The 25,174-nt window shown below is 37.4% G+C and overlaps 3 protein-coding genes and 1 non-coding gene across 5 annotated transcripts; 2 read left to right on the top strand and 2 right to left on the bottom strand.

Annotated features, from left to right (window-relative positions):
• Nucleotides 1–1,390: 1,390 nt before the first annotated feature.
• On the bottom strand, nt 1,391–10,996 carry LOC103716175 (protein CURVATURE THYLAKOID 1D, chloroplastic-like). Of its 2 annotated transcripts, XM_088701348.2 has the most exons (6): nt 10,686–10,996; nt 10,411–10,604; nt 6,558–6,629; nt 1,926–2,030; nt 1,746–1,817; nt 1,391–1,657 (listed from the first exon to the last, which is right to left on the bottom strand). In XM_088701348.2, the coding sequence occupies exons 1-6, from the start codon at nt 10,828–10,830 to the stop codon at nt 1,586–1,588; spliced, it is 660 nt and encodes a 219-aa protein (XP_088557474.2). In that variant the 5' UTR covers nt 10,831–10,996; the 3' UTR covers nt 1,391–1,585. The 2 variants fall into 2 exon arrangements, with proteins under 2 accessions (XP_088557474.2, XP_008802300.2); XM_008804078.6 differs by lacking the exon at nt 6,558–6,629.
• A 4,960-nt stretch (nt 10,997–15,956) lies between these two features.
• On the top strand, nt 15,957–16,898 carry LOC120111176 (uncharacterized). Its single transcript, XM_039127736.3, has one exon. The coding sequence runs from the start codon at nt 15,957–15,959 to the stop codon at nt 16,896–16,898; it is 942 nt and encodes a 313-aa protein (XP_038983664.3).
• Nucleotides 16,350–16,456, bottom strand: LOC120111237 (small nucleolar RNA R71). Its single transcript, XR_005512315.2, has one exon. It is a non-coding gene; the product is annotated as a small nucleolar RNA R71 (small nucleolar RNA).
• A 192-nt stretch (nt 16,899–17,090) lies between the features above and the next one.
• LOC120111175 (uncharacterized) lies at nt 17,091–18,451 on the top strand. Its single transcript, XM_089924064.1, has 2 exons — nt 17,091–17,474; nt 17,519–18,451. The coding sequence occupies exons 1-2, from the start codon at nt 17,091–17,093 to the stop codon at nt 18,449–18,451; spliced, it is 1,317 nt and encodes a 438-aa protein (XP_089780190.1).
• Nucleotides 18,452–25,174: the final 6,723 nt, after the last annotated feature.

The following is a 25,174-nucleotide window of genomic DNA, read 5'->3' as shown; positions in this document are numbered from 1 at the left end:
CCTCTAATATCTTTCAATATTTTCTTTTATATAATATTTTTTTGAATATTTAATTAAAATTATCTTTCTCTTGTGTATTTTTGTATCTCTTCGTTCTCTCCTGCCAAATCATACACATGGACACATGTCTGGATTTGATTCTTGCATCCATGTTCATGGAACAGTAATAGCAGCAGAGAGAGAACCCAGAACTGAAGGGAAACGTACGAGATATGGAGGGAGAGAATGGTGGATTTTTTGAGGGTGGATTTTTTGAGGTTAGATTAGTGGAATTTGTTGAATTATAAGGCATAGGCTATAAGGGGCTATTTAGTCCTCGGCAAAAACCTTGAAATGTACAAAAATTAGGTAACCTGCTCGATTAGTCATCGTCACCGAAGATATTATACAGGACTCGTTTGGTTTGTTAGAAAGCCTGAATATATAATACTTGAAAAAGTAATTGTTGTATGTTTGGTTGACGATAAAAATATAATATATTTTATAGTGACTTATATTTAGTTGAGCATCTATTTTTCTATAAAATTATGTAAAATATTTATTGTACTCTTAACAAAGAAAAAGACTTTATCCATTCTATTTAAAATCTTTATATTTGGAAGAAAAAAAAAATTATACAATTCCCAATGGGAATTAAACTTTTCCATATCCCACATATGTTTTTCTTTTCTATGAAATGTACGAATCTTATTTTTATAGAAAAATTATTTTTTCTTTAAGAACTCCCATCAAATATGACGCATTCGTCAATTTTTTTATTTGCTATACTTTGTCCCCTCATCTTCATGTGAACCAAATAAGTCTCTAGAGAGCGAAAGGCCAACTAAAGATGGAACTCCAAGCAACAATGATGTCCTTAAGGTCAATTAAGATGGCATGCCTATAAAAAATTTCACACATGTTAGGAAGATGGCATCATTTTCCTTTTAGCATACTGCTTTTCAATTGTTATTTTCTGCATTAATAGATTTTTTCTGAAATCAATTTTTTAATGCATACAAATTATTCTAGTGACTTTTGAGATGGTGTCTACAGGAGAAGATGTGATAGCCTTGCTTATAGCAGGTATGAACCCAGCAAAAAGTTTGGTGCTGGAGTCCATAAGCTATTGTTGATTTGCCAACCCTGTTTAATTATGATATCTTAGAAGATTTCAGTAAATCTATCACCAAATCTTATGATGCAGCCAATGTCACCAAGTTTTTGACAGAATACAAGCTGATCTATCATCAGAGACCAGTATCAGAAATTTGACTATGGCTAGTATTTATTCAACATTACCTAGTAGTTCAACTAAAACTATGATGTTAGAAGGAAATAAGGATAGATACTGCTGTATGAATTTTCAGAGCTCGCCGACCAGGGGTAAAATTTGATGGAAATATTCAACTGATGTAAGCCATAAGAAAAGCATGATTAATATTCTGAGAAGCATAATCCACTATTCAAGATGGGAAGGTACAATCACCATCAACATCTCACTAAATTCATTTGACTGAACTCGAGTAAACCAAGTTAATCTTGGATGCAACAATATACAAATATGCAAAAAAGAAAAAAAGGCCTGTACTTGGTCTTTAATGCATCAATCATCACTAGGCCCTAAAACCTGCTCCTTAAGATCATCAACTTTTGCAAACAACTCATCCCTGTTCTTCTGCAAATCACAAAAAACAGGATAATTTTACAAGACTGAACCTGAAAATAAAAGACATCAGCTCAACTACTGAAGTTCAATAGATCACCTTAAAGATCAAATACCGAGAGCTGAACCAGATCGTGAAGGCAAGACCAACAATCTCCATCACCTTTGGAAACTGTTTATAAAAGTTGTGAAAATTAGGGCACTTGTTTTGGACAGATACCCAGTATCTATTTCCTTAAACTTTGATCTTACTACCTAATCATGCAAGGGGAAAACATACCAAAGGAAGGGAATCGATTGCAGAAACAATGGCAGATGATATCCATAGAGCAACCACAGCACCAGCTCCATAAATAAAGATGGTGTATGTGTCTTCAGAGTCCAACTACAACCAAAGCAACGTATCAGTCAAACTGGTTCCTACATAATACAAAAGAACCGAAAAGAATAATCAAGCAACAACAATTAATGCATTAGTCTCATAACTAGAACTTGAAAAGCTTCTTTCTTTTCTTCTTTTTTGATTGTTCGGCTACTTCTAAACATCAGCAGTATTCAAGCATATTCTTTTTAATGTTCGCAAGCATACCACACTTAAAGATAGGACATCCCATTGTCAACCAAAATACAAGTCAACATTATAATGTCGATATTAAATTCAATAAGTCGAACCGATTTTTTTTTGTTCTTACTGTCTTATCTAAATCCAGGTTTCAGTAAGGTGGTGTAATCTTATCCTAAATATCAAAAACCATCAACTTTCAAGAGTCAACACAGGTGCAAATAACAAAAGGTCTGCTTGGTAATTTTTCTCTCTCCTAGATAAAGTAGTTACAAAAGAAAGGACTTTCAGGCAGTAGTCCTCCTTAGAAGTGTAATCCCTAAAACAAAATGGTGGTCTGCAGTAGTATGTGAACCCCATATCAGATCATGCCTGCTAACAAGAGAATGTGCCATCCTTAGCAAGTCTTCTCTTTATCCTGGGATCCAACACCTTGCTTAGTGCAGTACATGCAATTTTAGATATATAAAACTTGCTTTTCATACAATGTATACAGCACAACCTACAAAAGTTGCAACAAGGCTTGATGTCATAGCTAATATACAACAATCCATAAAAAATGAACTTAACGTGTCAGTGAGCTTATCTGACTCAAGCATGAGTATACTAAATTAGTCGTTGTATCAATAATGTCATGTTCCATCAGTAAGAAATATAAAGCATGAAATTTTAAGTTCGATTTTTCAGGTTTGAGATCTAAACCTGCTGAGGAGGTGTGCAGTATTTCTGATGAAAAATCTTGAAGAAAATATCTTTAAAAAATAAAAGAAAATTAAAAAAATCACCAAATTTATAGACAAGTATTTTAAAGCGAGAGCTGAGTTTGAACCCACAAATTAGTAGCACATATCCTTGTGACCTGAGCTACTGCAGAAGCCATTTCTAGTTCAAGAAAACCATTACCCAGTTATGGTCCCCACGGTCCGAGGTCCGAGGAGGGGTCGATTGGGTTCAAACCTAACATTTGGCATCCTTTACACAAAGTAGCTGCTCTCAAACTCGAACCCGCGTCATTGTGCTTATCAGCCCAAGCCTTTTAGCATTGCACCAAGCAATGAACCCAAATCCGTTTCTAGTTTATCACTTTTATTAATATACATGACTAATTATGATTTGACATACTCTTGTAAGCCTTCTTTCATTAAATAATAGATAAATAAAAGAAATAAAAGGTGTGGCATGAAAAAAAGAAACAAAAGATCTTGAAACTGTTGGCAAATGCAGATAACTGCAAAAAGAGAGCATATACATAACTACAGAATGTTAAACTTGAGCCTCCTTTCCTCCTCTACTGCTCCCAGCACTCTAGTCTCAAGGAACCATGATACGTTGCTGCTTTCTTGAAGAAACATAAAGAAGAATAGAACTACTAGAACTTACTTGAAAGTTGCATGACCAGTCAATGGAAATAAGATTACTAAATAAACCAGGCTTGTTGTTCTTAATCGAAATCACAAACATACACATTTCATTTATCCAACTAAAGTTCCCTTCTTGCTGTTTTCTCTCTAAAATACTGATCCAATATTACAAGTTACCTTCATAAGAACACAATTATCTGCTACAACTTTGATGAATCTGCCAGGTCCAATTTCACATCACTAGAAGCATGTGAAAGATCTGATTTAATCTATCATACACATAACTTTCAATTGCAGTCACAGAATGTGCTCAGGGCTTGTAATCTCACGTTTTATACATATTTGACACTTGACACCAAGTCTCCAGTAGATAGCAACATGACACTTCACCAATTTCTAGTTCCATTTTAAATCACATTAGAAGCTTCTAAGTTTTCTTCCTCATATACAGCTATAGCTTGTCTTCCACTTGATCTATAAAGATAAATCTCAAAAAGCTTCCCAACTGTTGCTGGTGTTCTACTTACAAATTTTATAGTTTCAATTATTTGAAAATTTGAAGCTTCTATAACTATTTACTCATTTTGGATATAGTCATTTGAAGCAATCAACACAAATGCAAGTTAATCAGACCATCTGCATATGCTGTAGAATAACATAAATCTGGTACTTGCTTCTGATAAACCCATGCTTGCTCATCAAGTGTCAAATATTTTGCACATTATATATGCAGTTACATAAACTTTAGATAGCAATTTTAAATTCAATTCTTTGGCAAACTTGAAGTTTCTATAACTATTTACTGATTTTGGATGGAGTCATTGAAGCAATCAAGGATAAAAGCAAGTTAGTCAGACCATCTGCATATGCTGTAAAATAGCGTAAATCTGTTTCTTGCTTCTGATGAACCCTTGCTTGCTCATGAATGTGTCAAATAGTTTGCACATTGTATATGCAGCTACATCAAATTTAGCGAGCAATTTTAATTTTTTTGGCAAGCTTACATAGATGTCCCCCAAATTACTCAGGTATGTACTATGTGTATATGTGTATGCATGTACAGCACCCTTCTTCAAGAACAATTAAGCATCATAGCAACTTCAGTCATAAACAATGTTCTGTAGACAGTGTGCATGACCAACTCAACTATTGCAAGATTTGAACTAACATGCGTCATCCTTATACTGCACAAAACAATTTGCATGTTGAGCTCAAGGTATGGTCCACTAGGTATCTGCCAGAATCACTTTGTATCATAGCATTTATCGCAATATTTCCTAATCACATACAGGTGTATCAAATAATTGTTACTAATGAGACCGAAACTTAATGAAATTATAGAATATAGTAGCTCTTAACTATCCTCTAATGTCCTTGCATGTTAGTTTGTGGTTAGCACACATTTTAAGGTGATATTTAGGAAAGACAGCAAAGAATCTGTGAAACGACTAATAGTATATGCCTTGGTTTTGAAAAAAAAAAAAAAAGAAGAATGTTTCCAGATGATTCAGATAATGTCCAAAATTTACTTAAGCTATCCAAAACAGTGGGTGTATATTCATCTAAATCTAACTTCTGTTTTCACATCATTCGTGTGTTCATTGATGAGGTTGAATCTCTATATGTCCAAACTTATCAGTATAGAAATACAGCACTTGAAACCCTGCCCTTACAAACCTCTTTTTCTTATGCATTTGTTTTAATTTCTTCAAAAGTCTGTTCTGTCTCATAAAACCATTTTGGCATAAGATGGAGTTGCTTCTTTCATCTTTCTCCCATAAATTACTTGGAGCTTTTAACTTTACCTAAGCTCACACTTTTACTCTGCACCTTTGCATTCGTAAATTTATCAAATGTTACAACCCAGCTGATAATTGCCCTCTTTAACTACGAGAGAGCATCCAAACACCTCTTAGCGCACAACCTGAATAGTTGAATAAGCACCACCTCTTGGCAGTTGGCACCTACTTGTTGTTGTTCACATTTTCCTACATTCCTACTCTTGTATCAACGCCCATCCTTACCTTCATGCAACTACAATCCTCAGGATCCTGTTATGTATCTTAATTTGAATATCCAAATTGCTAGGGTCCTTCACATCATGTTGTTTCTGTGAGGTTTCTAGGGGCATTAATGGACTTGTACATGAAAAAGAAAATTCCTGTTGGGACATGCACTATGAATATCTTTGATGTAAGACTGGGTGAAACATTTTTTTTTTTGAGATGAAGATTAGGTGAAACTTAAGATTTTAAAATTACTGAAAAGCTAGAATTTAAATTTGTGATATAGATTATTTTCCCTTTACCTGTTCCAGTCAAACTGAAGTCATGGATTTAAATGACAATTTCTTTCTATCCTTAATAAACGATTGCACACACATGCACTTGCAACTTGAGAGAAGAGTTGAATTTTTCTTAACTTGAATGGACAAAAGAATCAGCATGTGGAATTGAATTTTATGCTCCCAAGGAACAGAACTCCAAAGAAGAGCCAAAAATTTAAAGCACAAAGTCATAAGTTTCCTGCTAATGAGGATCTTAACAGATTCGCCATTAAGGCACTTGGACTCACTTTCTTGAAGAGAAGAAACTATAAACTTCATCGAATAATATCACAAACCTTAAAAAGGCATATAGGTTCTCCAAGAACAAAGATAAAGAAAGATTTAAGCAACTTATTAATGACTAGATATAACTCAATCGATACTTACCTCACTTGTAAAAGAAACATGGTACTATTCACTTTAAAATAAAACAAGACAAATCATCCATGATTGATTGGAACGATCTATAAGCCGGTCTAATCTCAAAAGAGGATCAGGCTCTTGACTGCCAGGTATTTGGATTGACTTATCACCTAGGACTACTAATTTCCAAGTGATAAGGAATGCTAACTGAAATCTAACTATAGCTAACTCGAAATAGAACAAGAAAATCTATCAAAATAAAAGATAACTGAAATTCAGATAGAAGAAAGAACATAACACCTTCATCACAATGTATAAACCAATTGTCCTCTGAAAGAGAAGTGATTCCAACAGAATTTGAGTCCAACACTTCTGGAAGCATGAAAAAGGTCACAGGAAAATTTAAACTGCAGTTTATGAAAAATAAGAAACAGGCTGCTTTTGAGCTGTGAGAAAGAGATGTTTCTTGGATTCCTCCACACCTTTAGATAATATCCTTCCACAGATTTTGCCACTACTTTCGCTCCTCTGTATTCAACATCACCATGTGTCACTAAACTTGAGAGCTTCTAGGTCAATTGTTGATCATGATGTCATTTCCATTAGCCCACTTGTTGAGTGCTACCATCAATTAGTGATCTGGTGAAAGTCAGTCCTCATTCTTTTATGCAAAGTATGCTATACCGTACCAAACCAGATAGTACGAGGTATACAGTATCGTTCCGATTCGACATCGGTATGCGGTACAGGGGATGTACCATCACTCGGTATGCCAAACATGCAGTCAAATCGGACATACCAACATAGTATCAAGGTGGCACTGATACAGGGTCTAGGATTGAGACGGCGTACCTCGCTTCCATGGATCAGTCATTTTTGGGTAGGGATGGCAATGCTTAATTGTTTAACCTGTTCACTTTGTTTCAACCTATTGTAAACCAGATTGGATTATCTATTTAATAAAATGGTCAGATTCAGAAATGAATTTTTGACCCCTTTAATTAATAGGTCGGGTTGGGTTGACAGATTTTTGATCTATCATGCATTCAACCCAACCCGACACGTATCTGGTCCGACCCAACCCGATTGCCACCCTTATTTTTGGGTGGCAACCCTCAATAATGCAGTCTGGTCTTATAAAGAAGCCTCTCAATACAAAGGCAACCCTTAGAAAGATGAGCATCAGCATTCAAAATTTGGAAAGATATATCTCATGCTCAACTTGAAGAATAGCCACGCAGGTTCCACAGATTCTCATCTCTTATGTACGAGCAATCACTACTTCATATTAACATCGACCCTAGCCACTAAGATACAAACTATATGGTAAACAACATAGACAACCTTGTTTCCAAAACCCGCACGGTGATCCAATTGAACAAGAAAATGTTGATTATGCTTGAGAGGCCAAATAAAACTCCATATGACTCGTGGAAAACCACCATGCCCATAACTTTTTTCTTAATAAGACAGCAAAGGGATTACATGCTTGGCTAGGGATCCCTCCCACACTGGTCTCATAAGATAGCTTAAGATTTCCTCAACATCAAATAGTAGTACTTTCCAATCCTCTTCTTAGTGGTTGGCTCAAAAACCAAATAGCTGCTTTTGAGCAAAGCAGCAACTAAATTTCACAAGATCCATATTAGACAAATTGAATTTATACTTGAATGTATAATAAAACATGGTTGATCCTAATACACCTCAGAGCTGACCTCAGCTAACGAGGCAAGCCGACCAATAAAAGTTCATCATCTAGCTACAGGCTGACCATTCAAAACTTACCGCATGGCCGACCTAGAAGGTGCACGAAAAGTTCTTTGTACTTCAAACTCTCCCCCCATTTAGCAATAGCTCTTTCGTGATCGCGAACTATTTTCAAACAAACGCAATACTCGAGCGATGCCCGCGGCCGAGAAGCGTGGGTGTGATTCATAGATGAGATACGTAGGTTGTTACCATAACTAGTAAAGTACGGTTGTAAGCTACTTGGCAACGGGCTCCCACCCTCGCCTATATATTGTGTTTCTAGGAACCCTCCAGTTAAGTTCTCTTTTGACTCTCTTATACTACCTCTGTGCCACTCTTAAACCTTCTCATATTTTCTGAGAACTGTGTTTGATTTAGGCATCGGCGAATCCTCACCGAACACACTTTGGTAGGTAGATTTTCTTGTCTTTGCTATTTCATGTTAGATGTAACATCGGAGCACCGATTAGAGTAGCACCTTTGTCATCCAACACCCATTTGGAGGCGCTCGGTGTCGGAAACATAGCCGATCAAGTGCAACAGCCACCGGATCAAAGCAAAGGCATGCATTGACCCCCATCTGATCTAGACAGCAAACAAGCCAAGATCTCCAGTGACCCTATCAACTCGGCGCCTTGGTCAAGCCAGCTCCCAACGGCAACATATCCATTGAATCTTTGTACCTCATGAATATCACAAGGATCAATGATGCAGGAAAAATGCAATGCTCCCAAATCTTAGGTATTTCATGGTTCTCCTCAATAAACCTAAACCATTCTCCTTAAACTACCATTAGGCATAAAGCTAGAAGAAAATAAGAGGATTGATTGATAAGAAAATTCTATTTTAGTAGTTAGGTTCCTGAAGAGATTTTAGGAATCTTGCAAGAGATATAAGCAAGATTCTGTTTCATAACTTTTTCCTTGCTTTGGAGGTCATGAATAGGTTGTACCAGAAAGCTTTTACAAGAGAGGCTCTTGAGGGTCTCAAAATACTGAATAATGCTACCTCAGACCCACAGACTTGGTCCAGACAAATAATCCAGATCAGTAAAATTTAGAGTTGGGACAAAACAAAGATAAAGAACATTGGGTTGGATCCACGACAATCAAAAACGAACCCCAACGAACCCAGACCCAAAATTTATCCAATATATAAAGATTCTATAATTTACATAATTTTATCCCTGGACCTTAATTTTTTCCTTATTAAGTACATATAAAGAAAAAACTTGAGTTTGCCTCCCATCATTGCCACTTTGCCGTTGCATCTCTTTCAACCTAAAGGCTCCATTACCCCATCCCACTTACGGCTATCATATATGATTACCATCTCCTTTTTTTTTCCTCGTTCCCTCCACTCTTTCGCATGGGAACCTGTTCAGCACTCAGATCTGGACACAAACTTATTGATGGATAAGGTTTGTGTTGGGGAAAAAATGGATTGCCCCGAAGCACGTGGATGCATCGCCGGCACGTGATGACGGGCGCTACGACAGCAACCCTCAAGGCGTTCGACCTCAAAAGCGCCTTACCTCAGGGCTCACAGCCTTACAGCTTTGATCGACCTTAAGTCCGAAGAAAACCTTGTCAAAAAATGAAGCAAATCTCTCCACTCCACCGGGAATCAAGCTCCTCTTCTCCTCTCCCGGGATCTAATCCCGCGATCTCTGCCTGAGCGACTGTCAACAATTAAATGCGCACGATCTCCATGGACCTCCAACTTACTCAAAATTTTAGATCATCCACGGCAAGTAGTGGACTCACTCAACTCCGTCCAGTCACCCACGGCAACTCATTAATTCACACGATCACGCACAATCATGACGGTAACTTATTAATTCGCCCAGTCACATCACAGGTAACCCTGCACCCTCCTATAAAAAGAAAACTTCTTCCTCTTTAAAGGGGGGGCTTTTAGACCTTGCATGCAATATCTCTCTCTTTCTCCACAAAAGCCTCCCTCTGATTTAAGCATCGGAGGGCCAGCGCCGGAAACTCCGACCACCGGCTTTTTGTAGGTCCTCCGGAGGATGCAGCCCGCTGACACACCACCCGCCGGAGCTCCTCCTTCTCAGCCGATGGTCACCCCCAGGTCCAATTTCCAGCAACAGTTTGGGTCAAAATTTAAACCAAGAAGGGTCATGATTCAGGAGGGGATGGCCAAAGTAAAGGGTAGGATGGTGCTTTCCATGCCCATGGTCATTCTTATTCTATTCAACAAAATCAAAAGCTTTTAGTAACAATTCTGAGTACTCAAAAACGCCTATACATCACCATTCAACAACAATTCATCTTTAACACTATGTGTATACAGCTAAGATCCTATGTAAGAAATTTGCAGCAACAATTAGGGATAATTCCGTGCTTCAGAATAGAAAAAACCCGAATTTTTCCAATATTACCTTAAGATTGAGCTTGCTTAAAAAATCCGTAACCTCGTTCTGCTCGCCTCCAGAGGAAAGAGCTTCTTCCTCCGGAGAACCCGCTTCAAAAGAAGCCGCTTCCACCTTCTTCGGCGCCTCCTCGTCCGACTCCGCCCCAAACTCCTTGGATACAACACTCGTCGAGGTCTCCTCCGAAGCCGTGGCCTTCCACCCTGAGAGCAACCAGAGAAACGAAATCTAGGGTTTCGGTCTACAACCCAGATGCGATCAAAGGACCAAGACCTCTATCCTACCTCGCGTCAAGCGGAAGGCGAGGGATCTCCTCAAAGAGAGAGCCGACGTCGGGCGAGGGGGAAGGAGGAGAAGAGAGAAACTGGGGGCGGAGGGGCGGCGGCTGGGAAGCGTCGGGAGACCACGGAGAGGGCCGCAGAGCTCCATTCCAAGCTGATACTGAGAGAAGGAAAGGAATCGACGAGCAGAGGCAGTGAGCGGTGGCCCTATGTCTATCGCACTGGCGCCTGTTAGCCGCTAATTTTCCTGGGAGGCTGGAAACCTAAGGCCTGTTTTTTTTTTTCTTTCTTTTTTTTTCTTTTTTTTTTTACCTGGTTGATCAACTTTCCCATCGAACAATATATATATATATATATATATATATATATATATATTCAGACTTTTCTAAAAAAATAAATTATTTTTTAATAAATAGTATTTATTTATAAAATAAGAAAAAAAATTTATCCATCTAAAAAATAGATAGATGATTCAACCGGTAAAATAATATTCTATTTTATTTCTAAAATACTCCGAACCCAAAATAATAAATAATATTATAATATTATAATATTATATAATAAAGGATATTATAAGAAATATGAATACATCTTTCCAACTTATTTCCAAAAAAAAATAGTAAGTGGTATATTGCGAAGTTATTTTTTAATACGCTATGAACTTATTTTTTTATTTAAATGTTGCATAGAAAATATTTATCTAGAAAAATACAGGCCCTAAAAGAGAGGAGTTTCTTGGCTTCAATTATTTTGTGCTCATTTGATGTATTATTGGACTCGAATGTTTCTTTGGAGTATATTTTTGCATTTTGCTTGGTGTGATTTAGAATTTATATAAATAGTGTTTCAACGTTCAACTTTCATGCACCAAATACATGCGGGGATGGGGATGCTCAACGGGGTTATGGGATATTTCTTTGGAAGCACTGCAAGCAGGACAAAAGTTTGGTTTTAGATGCAAGTTAGTGTACATGGGGGGAAAAAAAGGTCTTGAACATCAAAATGTGCTTTTTATGTATCTTGATATGTGATCATACTGCAATTGGACTATCTGATGGTTAACGAGCCATCGATAATGTGGAGTGAAGTCGTCTAATTAGATTATGAGCTTGTCCATATTACACAAGATATGGAGGTGCCTCTTAAAGTTTGAGAAAATATTTATATGATCATGTTCTCTTATGTTGGAAAAGTCGCATTAAGAATTATATTCACTTCATTTTTTTTAATGCATTTAGTAAAATGGTTTCATCTTATGGTAAACATGTAGTTACAGATATTAAATGGATAACAAAATTAGTGTTCATATTTGTTCTAGATGGAAATGGATATGAATTGAATATTAAGCATCTTCATATTCATTTTAAATAGATACATATATAAATATTATATTAATTATATCCATATTCTCTATTGAAAAATGTATTTAAGTTGGATATTATTCAGATATGAATTAAATGTTCAATGGAATTCAAAAATGAAAGCTAAATAAATAATATAATTGTAAATGATGGGAATGAAATTCATTATCAGACAATGCACCCTAATCAGATAATGCTTTAAGACATAGTTATTAAACTTGCATAGATACCAATTTGATTACGAATTTTGATTAATAGTCTAACCAAATTTATAATAAAAATATATTTAAAAGTTTATTTAGATAAAATATAACATAAAGTATTAAAATTTTTCTATATTAAATACTACTATTACTTTTATTTGCAGCATTAATAAAATGAATCATAAAATATCCCTTAAAGAACTTGTAGGAAAAGATATATAGGAATATATAGAAATTATTGATATTTTAAATATTTTGAATATTTTCTTAAAATATCATAAAGAATAGAATGAAGTTATTTATTTTTTATTTTATAGAAGGAAAGAGCATTGAACTTTTAGTGAAATAATTAATTATTAAAATATAAAATACCGAAAAATATATTTTAAATGGTCATATTTTATAAAGTGAACAAATTTTCTAAGTATTATAAATCACCATAATTATAGAGCGAAACTAAGTTCTATACCGGTGTAGTGCTCGGCAGCGACTTTATAGGTTCTGGGTTCGATCCCACACTGCAAGAATCATGTAAGCAAGAGCGAAATTTTGGCCCACCCAGACTACATCTTGTAAAGGCCCACTAAGGTCCCTACCTAAACCCCGGCCAGTGGACCTCTTGATAAGCAAGAACGAAAAAAAAAAACTAATGGAGGTCTCTCTCCTAAAACTAATCCTTTGTTTAAATATGATCCAAATAAGATGGAAAATATGGAAATTGATGTAATGAGAAGTGATGGAATGCCTTTTACTTTCAAATATTAAGAGTATGTTTTGATATTTCTACAAGAATCATGCCTGTTGGTCCCACCCAGACTACATCTTCTAAAGGCCCACTAAAGTCCCTACCTAAATCCCAGCCAGTGGACCTGTTAAATTGCAAGAAGGAAAAATAAAGAGGACTAATGGAGGTCTTTTTTCTATGCACAGTATTTGGTTTAAGGGGTGTTAGGTTGATGTGGGCCACATTCAAATGGGTTTCCTTATCCATGGATGTAGTATTAAATTCAGTCATATCCTGCTGGATTATCCAAATATGCCCTAATTAATTTACCAGCACAATCGATTAATAGGGATGGCAACAGATCAAACTCTGGTTTTTATCATTTTATTCCTCCACAAATTAGAGAGAGAATGCTAGGTAAAGAAAATTTCCTCTGAATTTTTGGGTGTTTTTCTTCAGTTATTGATCCTTACTTTGATGGGATGTTTTTTTGATATCATTGAGATAAGATAGGAATGGTGATAATTAATGAGATGGAAAGTTATGGGATGGTTTTTGTAAAATATTAAAAGCATGTTTGGATATTCCTGCAAAAATCGAGCCAATTAGCTGATGTGGAAAGTTATTTCATACAGTTTCTTAGTCTTAATTGTTTTATTTTAGAGTATTTTGTATATTCTTAGCTCATTTGTCTAGAATTTAGGTGTATTTTATATTTATTTAATTCTTGAAAATTCTTGATATTTTGCAGACGTTTAATTATTGAATTCGGTTGAAATTGGGCTGGTCTAGTCAACACAGAATACTGTTTGATTTTTGGATTCTAACTGGAGATACAGACCTCCGTTTCATATGTTGTTTAGCTTGCTGGAAAGATAAGACGTATACCTAAAACTTTTATGAAGATCACAACCACCTCTCCTCGAGATATGGTTCGAAACGAAAAAGTGCATCCCATGTCTTTCTTGGTCGGACCAACCCAACCGGCGATTTCCGACAAGTCTCTCTTTTTTTGGGGGGAGCAGACAAAGAATATTTCATGAACAATCCTTTGCGGGATTGGATTTTTTTGCTCGTGGAAATGCCATAAAGCGTGAACCAACATCCGTGATACGACCAAAGCAGCGTCTTTCCAGTGATTCTTCCCCCTTTCCTTTGCTTGGTCCATCACTCGTTCCCCCACCTACAATGCTCGAAAGTCAAAGTGAACCAAGAGAAGCTGAACAGACAGAGTGCAAGTGCATCCATGGATCAGAAAAGGAGTGTCTGTAAACGGTTCCAATAACCATTGAACATAGAATTAAGATGTAGAATATGTCCCTTACACTCTTTCAATCTCTTAAGATTTGGAATCTCAGCCATACTCCCCATCCTCCATTGAATTTGGTCTATCTTTTGATTCTGGTCATTGCTATCAAATCTCATTGTTGTTGGGCCAGCCTCTTTCTCGGGTTCCATACCTTGGGCCTTTATGTTCATAACGACGTCATGCTCGTTTTTGGTACTCCGGAAAAACAAATCTTGATCGAAACCAAGTTCTGCCATTTTGAAGTCCAAAACTTAGCCGAAATGGAAAAGTCCGAATATGTCCAGAATTTTACTGCGGCCCAGATCCTATTTCGGTTTTCAGCTTGTATCTGGAGTTATATAAGTCAGAATAATACAAACCCAGGTGCGTTGGAAAGTTGAGAATGAGATCTAAAACTTTCATGAGGGTCCAACTCTAAAGTATATCATTTTGGTACTCTAAATCCAGCTGGGAGTCGAGTCTAAAAATCAGCTGGCCTAGAATTCCGGATTTCAGCTAGCAGATAGGGAGGAAATCTGTTTTAAAATTCAAAAAAAAAAGGAAATTCCGAGAAGAGGAGGGGGGCCAGCAGATACGAGAGGAGGACAAGCAGATAAAAAAAAAATGCAAAGAATCTGAAATTCCGAGAGGAGGAAAAACTAAAAATTCTGAGAGGAAGAAAAAGCTAGAATTCTAGGAGAAAGAACGGAACGGAGGATTTTTGCAAATATAGAGTTCTTTTCCTTTCTCTTATATATATATATATTTTATTTTTTTTAATTTGCTGAATTGTTATTAAGAATGTTGAATGCGAATTTATATTTGAGAAATAATTGGATTGATTTATTAGTTATGATTTGCTAGTTTTCTTATCTTAGGGCTAGGACGTAGTCATTGAATTTTTGATATGAACTGAGTATGGTTGTATTGAATATCTTTTGTTAATTGCAATTTGATGATTTCGGTTTTCATTCTTGCAATTTACTGGCCATAAATTGCATGCTTAAGATGTTGAATGAAGTAACAAAAGTTGAAGTTCAATATTAGTTGGTGAATTTATCAAATATTAGTGGTGTAGTTTAGAAATAAATGCACACCTTTGTGACCTACAATCAAGAATTTTACAGATCATAATGAATTTATATTAATTTCTATGATCACGAAAGTAGACATAGGATTAATATAGGTATAGGTGTTATGCCTTGAAAGAGGATATCACATAAAAAAAAAGGATTCGGTCATTGTAATTAGCAAAATATTAACAATCAGATTTAAATTCATTGAAGGAATTCAATTAATGAAATCCAAGCCCTAGGAACCTTTCATATTTGATTTTTCAGGTCAAGAAATTGCCGTCAGTCTCATCAATTTGGCGTCGTCTAAATAATATAGGAAATTTATAAATTGGTACTTGAATCGTCTTCTTGTGGAAACGATACTCTCTTTGCCCTATTCCACTTGTCATAACCCATGCACTTGTGGTAGAGTCTAGGGCTATCAAGTTTTTAATATCAATACAAATAATTTTCTGCATTAATTTAGACTGTTTTGTTCTTTTTGTTAATTAATGTTTTCTATATTTAGTGTATGCCACAAAACTGTAAGCTAATTGAGCCTTTTGATCCAGAAATTGAGAGAACCCTACGAGCATTAAGGAAACAACAAAAATTAGAGCTAAAGCAAAAACAAGCAGTAGCCATGGCAGATAACCAAGATAACCAGAATAAAAGGTTGTTGAGTGACTATGCCATGCCGAATATCAATGGTACTCAACCCAGTATTGTGAGACCTATAGTCAATGCTAATAATTTTGAGATTAAGCCTGATCTCATCCAGATGGTGCAACAGGAGCAGTTTGGTGGAGAACCTGCTGAGGATCCACATGCACACCTTGATAATTTCTTGGAGATTTGTGATACAATCAAGATGAATGGAGTTAGTGATGATGCTATTCGACTCCGACTTTTTTCATTTTCTCTAAAGGATAAAGCAAAGGCCTGGTTGAATTCCAAAGCGCCTAACTCTTTCAGCACCTGGAATGCCTTGTCACGAGCTTTTCTGAGTAAGTATTTTTCCCTAGGTAAGATTACCAAACTTAGAAATGATATTACCAGTTTTGCTCAGTTTGATGGTGAATCTTTGTATGAAGCCTATGAGAGGTTTAAGGATTTGCAGAGGAAGTGTCCACATCATGGTCTTCCTGACTGGCTGATTGTACTGACTTTCTATAATGGATTAACACATTCAGTTAGAATTACCATAGATGCAGCTGCAGGAGGTACTTTAATGAGTAAGTCAACAGAAGAGGCATATGAGTTGTTAGAAGAAATGGTCTCTAACAATTATCAGTGGTCTAATGAAAGAGGTATGCCTAAGAAAGTTCCAGGTATGTATGATGTAGATGGCATAAACATGTTGAATGCCAAGGTTGATTCTCTAGTAAAAATGTTCGGTAAGCTGGGTAATGTGAATTCCATTTCTAGTCCTGTATTGAGTTGTGATTGCTGTGGAGGAGCTCACATGAGTTCTAATTGTATGCAGGTTCAATTTGTATCTAATTATAATAGGCAGCAACAACAGAACAACCCTTATTCCAATACATACAACCCAGGCTGGAAGAATCATCCCAACTTTTCATGAAAATATTAAGGTAACCAAGGTAGCAGTTCTAGACCTCTCCATCCTTCTGGTTTCCAACCAAGACCATCCTAACCAGAAAATAAGAAGTCTTGGGAGATAGCTATTGAGAAGTGAGCCAATGCCGGTTCAGAGAGATTTGAGAGACTGGAAGCAAAGGTTGACCAGTTGGCGAGTTCCAATAGAAATGTGGAGATGCAATTGGGGCAGTTAGCCAATTCCATCAATTCTCGTGGACAGGATAATTTGCCTAGTAAGATAGAGGTCAATCCGAAGGAGCATTGCAAGGCAGTCACCTTGAGAAGTGGTAAGCAACTTGGTCAGGTAAGTGGTGAGACTATAGTTGGTGATGAAGTAGACTATGAAGAGGTAAGCAAGAAGGTCAGTGAAGAAGTTGAGGACCTAGCCAAGACACCATCCCCACTATCACCAGTCGAACCTTATGTTCCTCCCATTCCTTTTCCTCAAAGGTTTAAGCAGAATAAAATTGATCAACAGTTTGAGAAATTTTTGAAAGTATTTAGGCAGCTTCACATTAATATTCCTTTTGCATACGCCTTAGCACAAATTTCTGCATATACAAAATTTTAAAGGAGATCATGTCTAAGAAGAGGAAATTGGAAGATTTCGAGACCATTGCCTTGACGGATGAATGCAGTGCCATTATCCAGAATAAGCTTCCACCAAAACTAAAAGATCCAAGGAGTTTTTCTATTCCTTATACTGTAGGTGATGTTGATTTTTCTAGAGCTTTGTGTGATTTAGGTACTAGTGTTTCACTAATGCCTTTATCTGTATCTAGGAAGCTTGGATTGAAGGAGTTGAAGCCTACTACCATCTCTTTGCAGCTAGCTGATCGATCGATCAAATATTCTTTGAGTGTTCTTGAGAATGTGCTGATCAAGGTAAAGAAGTTTATCATTTTAGTTGATTTTATTGTTTTGGAGATGGAAGAAGACACCGAGATCCCTATCATTTTAGGCCGGCCCTTTCTAGCCACAACTGGAGCTATCATAGATGTTAAGAATGGTAGGTTGACTTTGAAGGTTGGCGAAGAAGAGGTAGAGTTTAATTTATTTGAAGCTACTAAATATCCTTCTTTTACTGATCATGTTTTTCGAGTTGATGTTATAGATGAGTCAACTAGAGAGGTTTTTAGGGCTGAAAATACTAAAGAACCTCTTGAGACTTGTTTAGTGAGTGCAGGGACAAGTAAAGATGATAATCTAAAGGTTGCTAAAGTGACGTGTGCATTAGAGGCTACATGTCCTAAGCCAAAGAAGAGAGATATTTATTTTGAGGATATCAGCAAAGGTAAGCCACCCCCTCCCCCTTCTAATGTGCAAGCACCAGTTTTGGAGTTGAAGCCATTACCCTCACATCTCAGGTATGCATTTTTAGGTGAAAATAATACTTTGCCTATGATTGTGAGTGCTTTTTTGTCTGATGAGCAACTTGACAAATTGATACGTATTTTGAGATTGAGAAAAAATACATTGGCGATGGATTCTGGATCGAGCGGCCAGGACTTGGCGCACGATGCCTGGAGGCATTAGAGGCTTCTCTGCTCCTTAGTCTCATGATATCGACTCGGGCCCTTCCTCTAGCGCCAACTGTTGTGGTTCAAATCTAGCCCGAGGGTGACCACACCAGAGGAGTCGAGGGAGCTGCCGGTGAGTGGAAGAAAAGGACGAGCGTCACCTCCCGCGCGGCACGGACCTGCACAAAGCCTCATCAGTAGGGTTCCGGTAAGGGCCCTCCGACGCTCAAGTTAGAGTGGAGTTTAGTAGGCCCAGCCAAAAGTTCCTTTTACGTTACCTTACATGGCTATTTATAGTCCTTGTAGAGGTATCCAGGTGGCGGAGGTGTGGCCCGTTCCCATCATTAGTGAGGATGGCGTGCAGCCAGAGCTTGCTTGTGGCGCACGGTGCAATCTGTTCTTGGGAACGGTGAGGCGTTGATAGTCATAGCAGGGTATGGTCCTTAGTTGATATGTCGTGGCATGGCCGGCAAGCAAAGCATAATGTTGTGAAGCTGCTGCAGGGCATGGCTGCAGCATGTGGATGACGGGGTCGGCCTTCTGAGCTCGGTCTTCTGGGCTCGGCCTCCGAAGCTCTGAGCTCGATCTTCTGAGGTCGGCCTTTTGAGCTCAGCCTTCTGAGCTCATGCCTTCTGAGCTCGGCCTTCTGAGGTCAGTCTTCTGAGCTCATGCCTTCTAAGCTCGACCTTCTGAGGTCAGGCTTGCAGTCGAATTCGGATGCTTTAATTGTATTTGTGGGATGGTCCATTTTCCCCCCAACAGGTCAAATCCCTATTTTACAATTTTGCCCCTCCGCAACTTATGGCACGAAATAGGAGAGAGAATGCTAACTCAAGTTAGTTCCCTCATGGTATATTTGTTCGGTTTTTTTCTTTATTTGTTGACCCTAATTTTGAATTTTTTTTTAGAAAATTAAGATAAGATGGGAATTGATAGAATGTTTATTTCAATATTCTTATTTGGATATTCCTGGAGGAATGTCTTGCAAGAATCGGGCCTATGGGCCCACTCAGACCACATCTTCTAAAATGTCATTGGAGTTCCAGCCTAAATCCTAGCATGTAGAACTGTTGATCTGCCAAAAGAAAAAAAAATGACATGTGGATGTCTTATCTTCTTCCCATTGGATTTGGACCGGGGGTTGCTGAATTGACACAGGCGATGCACAAATAGGCTTCTAAGTCCATATAAACAGTAGAAAATTCAGCCCATATGCTGCCGGATTATCCAAGTAGACCTTAATTAAACATCCAACCCAACCGGTTAATAGGGATAGCAGCTGGTCATATCTATGTTTTCATCATTTTACCCCTCAAACTTGCGGTGGGAGATAGGAGAGAGAATGTTAGTTAAAGCCTATTCCCTCGTACGTGAATGAATTTTTGGATTTTTTTTTCCGGTTATTTACCCTAGTTTTGATTGGATGTTTTTTATTTCTAAATATTATCAAGATACCATAGAAATTAAGAAAATTGATAGATAGGATGTGATGGGATGTTTTTCTTTAACAAATATTACGAGTACTTTTGAATATCACTATAGAAATTAGGCTTGTTGACCTATCCAAACTCCATTTTCTAAAAACATGCTGAAGCCTCAACCTAAGTCTCAATCTGTGATCCTGTTGGCCTCTTGGGGTCCCTTTTTTTTTTTTTTTCTTTTTCCATGGGTCGAGCTGGAAGGTGTTGGTTGATTTGAACTATGCTCAAGTAGGCTTCCTAGTTCATGAATCCAGTAAGAAATTAATCTAATATTTTGCTGGATTACTCAAACAGATCTTAGTTATTTAACCAACAAAATGGGTAAACAGGGATGGCATTGGATGAAATCCTTGTTTTTACCATTTTACCTCTCAAACTTGTGGTGTGAAATAGGAGAGAGAATGCAGGGAAATATACTTTTAGGCATAGAATAAAAAGTGAAATAAAATTATTTGGAGATGCTTAAATCTACTGGACAAGTCCATCAGCGCTCAAAAAATGACACCTATCTCTCTCTCTCTCTCTCTTTTTGATGACGCCGCATGTCCGTTTTTGAAGGTGTTTAATGTGCTACGTAATAGTATGCAAAATTTCTAGCTCCAAGGATCTCCTCCATGGTGATTAGCTGAATTCGGAGAGCGGATAGATACAAAAATGGCCATCTGCTGATACGGGACATCCGCAGATTGGTGAGGCTTGACCTTCTGTCTGATAGTTTATGTGTATTGGAAGGCGAACAGCGCAACTGATTGAATTGCTTCTTATGTAGCTTGACACTCCAGAGAGGCTCTCTATACTAGTATAGATTGTATTCTACATATATTGTCTTGTTTATTTTTACTTAATCTGATTAATTGTATTCATATTAGAGTTATTTGAAATGAAAAATTATTTTTTGATAAAAAAAAAATCATTGGCACGCGGCCTGCTAGAAAATTTTGGCCAAAGAAAGGGATGGGGCGTCGCATCTTGTATATATTATTTTGCAAAAATAACTAATGTGATCCATTCTGGGACGTGCGCCCTTGAGTTTTTGTTTCTGCTCTCACAATGCTAACGCCCACAGGCATCTATTAGGCCAATTGGTTCATGTCACATCATGATAAAACGTCATAGCACCGGTCTTGACATGATCTTGCATGGTTATTGGACCCCACCTAAAAGACCACTTCAAAAATAAACCTCATAATAATAATAATAATAATATATATATATATATATATAATATCTTAGCTATTTCTGCATGTGAAACCGTATCCTAAAATATTAGAAAAAGAGCCTAGTAAACTATAATTAAATAATAATGCTCAACCATTTAATTCATTTAACTTATTTCAATAAATTGTAAAACAAGCTACATTATTTATTTAATAAAATAGTTAGATTTAAATTAAAATTTTTGATTTATTAAATAAATATATTAGATTTAAATTGATAAATTTTTAATCTATTATATATCAAATTCAATCTGCATCTTGCTTGATCTGATCCGATTACCATCCTTAACGAAGACGTCAAGCGAACTGGTAGTAGCTTAGATCTGGCTTCAACTGCTTTGAATACGGAGTACCATTCCTTGAAATCAATTGGCAAAGGGACAAAAATTGTTTGTATAAAAAACAAAAAGGGATAAAATTTTCAAAGAAGGTTTGAATAGAAGCCGACGGTCGGGAACACGTTACTTGTAGCTACCAAAAGGCGGGATGATAACGTGTGATATTGTCCGGGTCCAATGTAGGGTCACCAACTTGTCCTTGATTCAAAATAAAGCTGGATAAATGACAAAGACAGGCCGGCATCCAGCACTAGCTATTAGTATATTGTGTTAAATAACTCATTGCTGCGAATAGGGAAGAGTTTTGCAAAAGAGTTTCGTGGATGCTACGCAGTCAATCGCTCTCCCATTTGCTTACATGGGATCTTTTGCTTTCAAATATTCTACCGGCCTATCCGTGTGCTTTGGATGCCTTTAGGCACGCAATTGTCTCCAATCATTCATGCAATACTCCTAGTAAACTATCATAAAAGGACTATGGTGGACTCCCATGAGTCTTAGGTGGGTTGGAATCCTTTTGAAGTGCTTGGGGGGTTTTGAAGTAAATGTAGGTCTACTAAAAGGTGTTTGTGGTGTGTGTTGCGTGTTATGTTAGTTGGTATGGGTTCTAGCAAGGATGAAGATCTTAAGACCAGTTGTAACATTGTTTGCTACTAATTGCATTATGCTTGATCGTCTTCTTAAAAAGAAAGTAGATCCGTATTAAATATTGGCCTATACTGAGCGACAAGGAAGAAGATAAATAAGGGCTAGCACTGAGGAAGTCACGTGGAGCACTTGGTGATGAGTCAGACATTCTGACAATGGACCAAGAAATCATGAAGGCCGTCAAGGCATTATATAGAGTGCTTTAGATCATGGACAGTAAGAAGTTTTCTAGATGGGCTTCCTATATCATATGATAGAGACGACAAAGAATTAGATCAGAAAGACAGATCCGATGCTTTTCTAGCAGTTCATTAGCATCATTGAGTAGAGGTGGGATTATTAGATGGGTAAAAAGTTGCCTCTAGCAAGTAAGAATGTATATTGAAATACTTATTTATTGACTAATAAAACAACTACAAAGTGTATTGGCAGCTTACTATCTAAACCCGAAATCATCCCTAGAATCAAATATGGATGAGGAACTATCGATTGCCATATATAATATGATTTACAAGATAGAATCTTGACCTAGAAGTCGTGACCCTATGTCTTCAAGACGTATACATAAATTAAATTAATTTATGTCTTCAATCATTTAACATATTATAACATATATTTTTTTCAATGATAAAAATATTTAGGAAGGACACTAATAGCTTTGGTGACAAGAGAGCTGTGGCAAGCAAGAAAATTATGAATTCAGATAAATGAGATATCAACTACAACTAATATTTAATATTTTATAATTACTATTATCTTACATATATTTTTTTTAATGCTTTTGCACCTGAATAGTGGGTTCATTTTGATCTGTCAAGGAGAAACCTTAGATGGCTAATCATTTGAATCCTCTCCTAAATGGTCTTCTCGAGTGGCTATAAGTGCAACAGGTCCCCCTTCGCCCTCATCCATGGCAAGCAAAGAAACCGTCTAATGCAGAAATACATCAATAACCTTCTATATGTTTACTACAATATGAGGTTGAGGCTGAATTATCTTCAAAAGGCAGTGGAGCTAAAGAATATTGATCCGATCCAAAATGATTTCATTTAGGATGAGGATGATCCCATAATTGGGTGGCTTAAGCGCCAGCTACAGCAGTAATTGGAGCTCAATGAGCCAAAATCGCCTCCACGACCGACCAACTTCGTAGCTAGAAAGGTTAGGATGGATGCGGAGCAATGGGCAGAGTATAAAATTCAATGTTTGCATCCAGCTGATCAGTTAGAGAGGTCGGTGGGGATCATCACAAAGCTCCATGTTTGAGACATCCTCTTATAGACTTCAACAAGAGTTGTTCGAATGAGGCCACCATGCTGCCCAATTCACTCAGTCAGGAGGGCACTTCCATCCTCCTAGCATAGTTAAGTTGAGAGGAGCATGAAGGAAAGACGGCAACTGCTTAGCAAAGCTTGAAAGAAAAAGGAAGGCAATTACAGCTTCGTTGGAGAGACTGAAGGAGGAATTTGAGATTAGGTAGAGTAGAGATGACAATTCCAATGATCATGCATCTATGTGCTAAGGAGGGAGTCGAGGATATTAAACCATCATTAATGAAACAGCCCCACGGTGGTCTTCGATTTACCTAAGAGTTCAAGTTCACTCATGCTATGCAGGATTGGGACTATAGTGCACGATAGAGAGCTTGTAAGGATACCATTGTATATAGGAGATGGGTTTCTTAAGGTTGTTCAGGATACAATGCTATTATAAACGAGCTTGTATGTGGAGTAGAATCTTTGGATATATCAGGTTCGGAGTTGTACATCGGATTCTACTACCGACATACTAACCACGATCTATATGGATACAAATATGGTGCATCTGAGGCATTGTCTTCCAAGTGCTGCTACCTATGCAGCTTGGAACACCTTATGAGTAGGATTTTGTTGTTGGCATATTTAGATGATCGCCCCCACTACTGCAATATTAGATAGACAAGTCATCACATTGCCATAGCATCAATTAGAGTACCGAGACTAGTTACGATCTAGGGTGCACACCTTATGGGATGAGCTTACAAGACTATAATACCATATGATTGGAGGAATGGTGTGATATACCTCTTGATTATGTAAATGATCTGACATCTACGAGAGACATTGAAACTTCACCAGATTTTAGATGCAGCATGTATGGATCCCAGTAAATCGATATACCTTGGCATACCGTGTATTGATACGATATTGAATTGGTATCGTATCGAACTAGTAACATATCGAATCGGTAGTTGATCGGTATGGATTCCGGTACTGGTTTGACTTACCTTATAATATAGGTTCTTCTAACATTAGAAAAACTTATATTTATAAATTGCTAGTCACTCGTCAAAAGAACATAAACAACATATTAAATGCTATCGAAATCTATAAATCTGCAGTTTACTCATGTTTGGGAAGCAAGATGATAGACATGATGCCTGCTTAATTCTGATAGCTCACCATCAAACACAAGGACATAGCATACATTGTGTAACATAATCATTAGCCTTAATTTGAATAATAGTAGTGATTAGCACTTACATGTTCACTTGCCTCATGCAACCATGCTCATTTAGCTTCTAAGTACACATTACTTGATCTTTAGGAATCGTGCAACCAATGGATTTGTAATTTATTGCACCCCAAGGAAGATTCCTCTTGCCAAAAACTGTTCACAGTACACACCGCTCTTTCGCTTCCTTAGTCCGAAAGCAACAGTTTATAGTCCTACGACCATACGGATATCGTCCAGTGTGCGGGACTCACACACGAGCCTTTTCAGCGGGACCTACCCCGTGGGACGCGACGGCGGCAGTGGCACGCTCCTGCCGGGGCACTGTAATTCCTGAGAAATCCAAGGTCAATATAGTAGTGTCACCCACGCGTAAAACTACCCCGAATCTCTCCCTGAAAAAGTGGGCGAGTGGGGCGGGCCACACTACCACCTCCCCATGTGCACCACGTCGTCTCTTTCCAACTCCGCTCCAATCCTCCTACGAAAACATATCTTTAAATAGCTCGTGATGTCCGAGAAAAGTTAATCCAACGGTTACAAGTTTGACACGCGTCGATCA

Source organism: Phoenix dactylifera, chromosome 7 (assembly GCF_051530095.1).
Source record: "Phoenix dactylifera cultivar Ajwa chromosome 7, Ajwa_hap1_PhDact_Kaust_v1.1, whole genome shotgun sequence".
NCBI lineage: Eukaryota > Viridiplantae > Streptophyta > Magnoliopsida > Arecales > Arecaceae > Phoenix > Phoenix dactylifera.
This window is presented reverse-complemented; position numbering and strand designations above follow the sequence as displayed.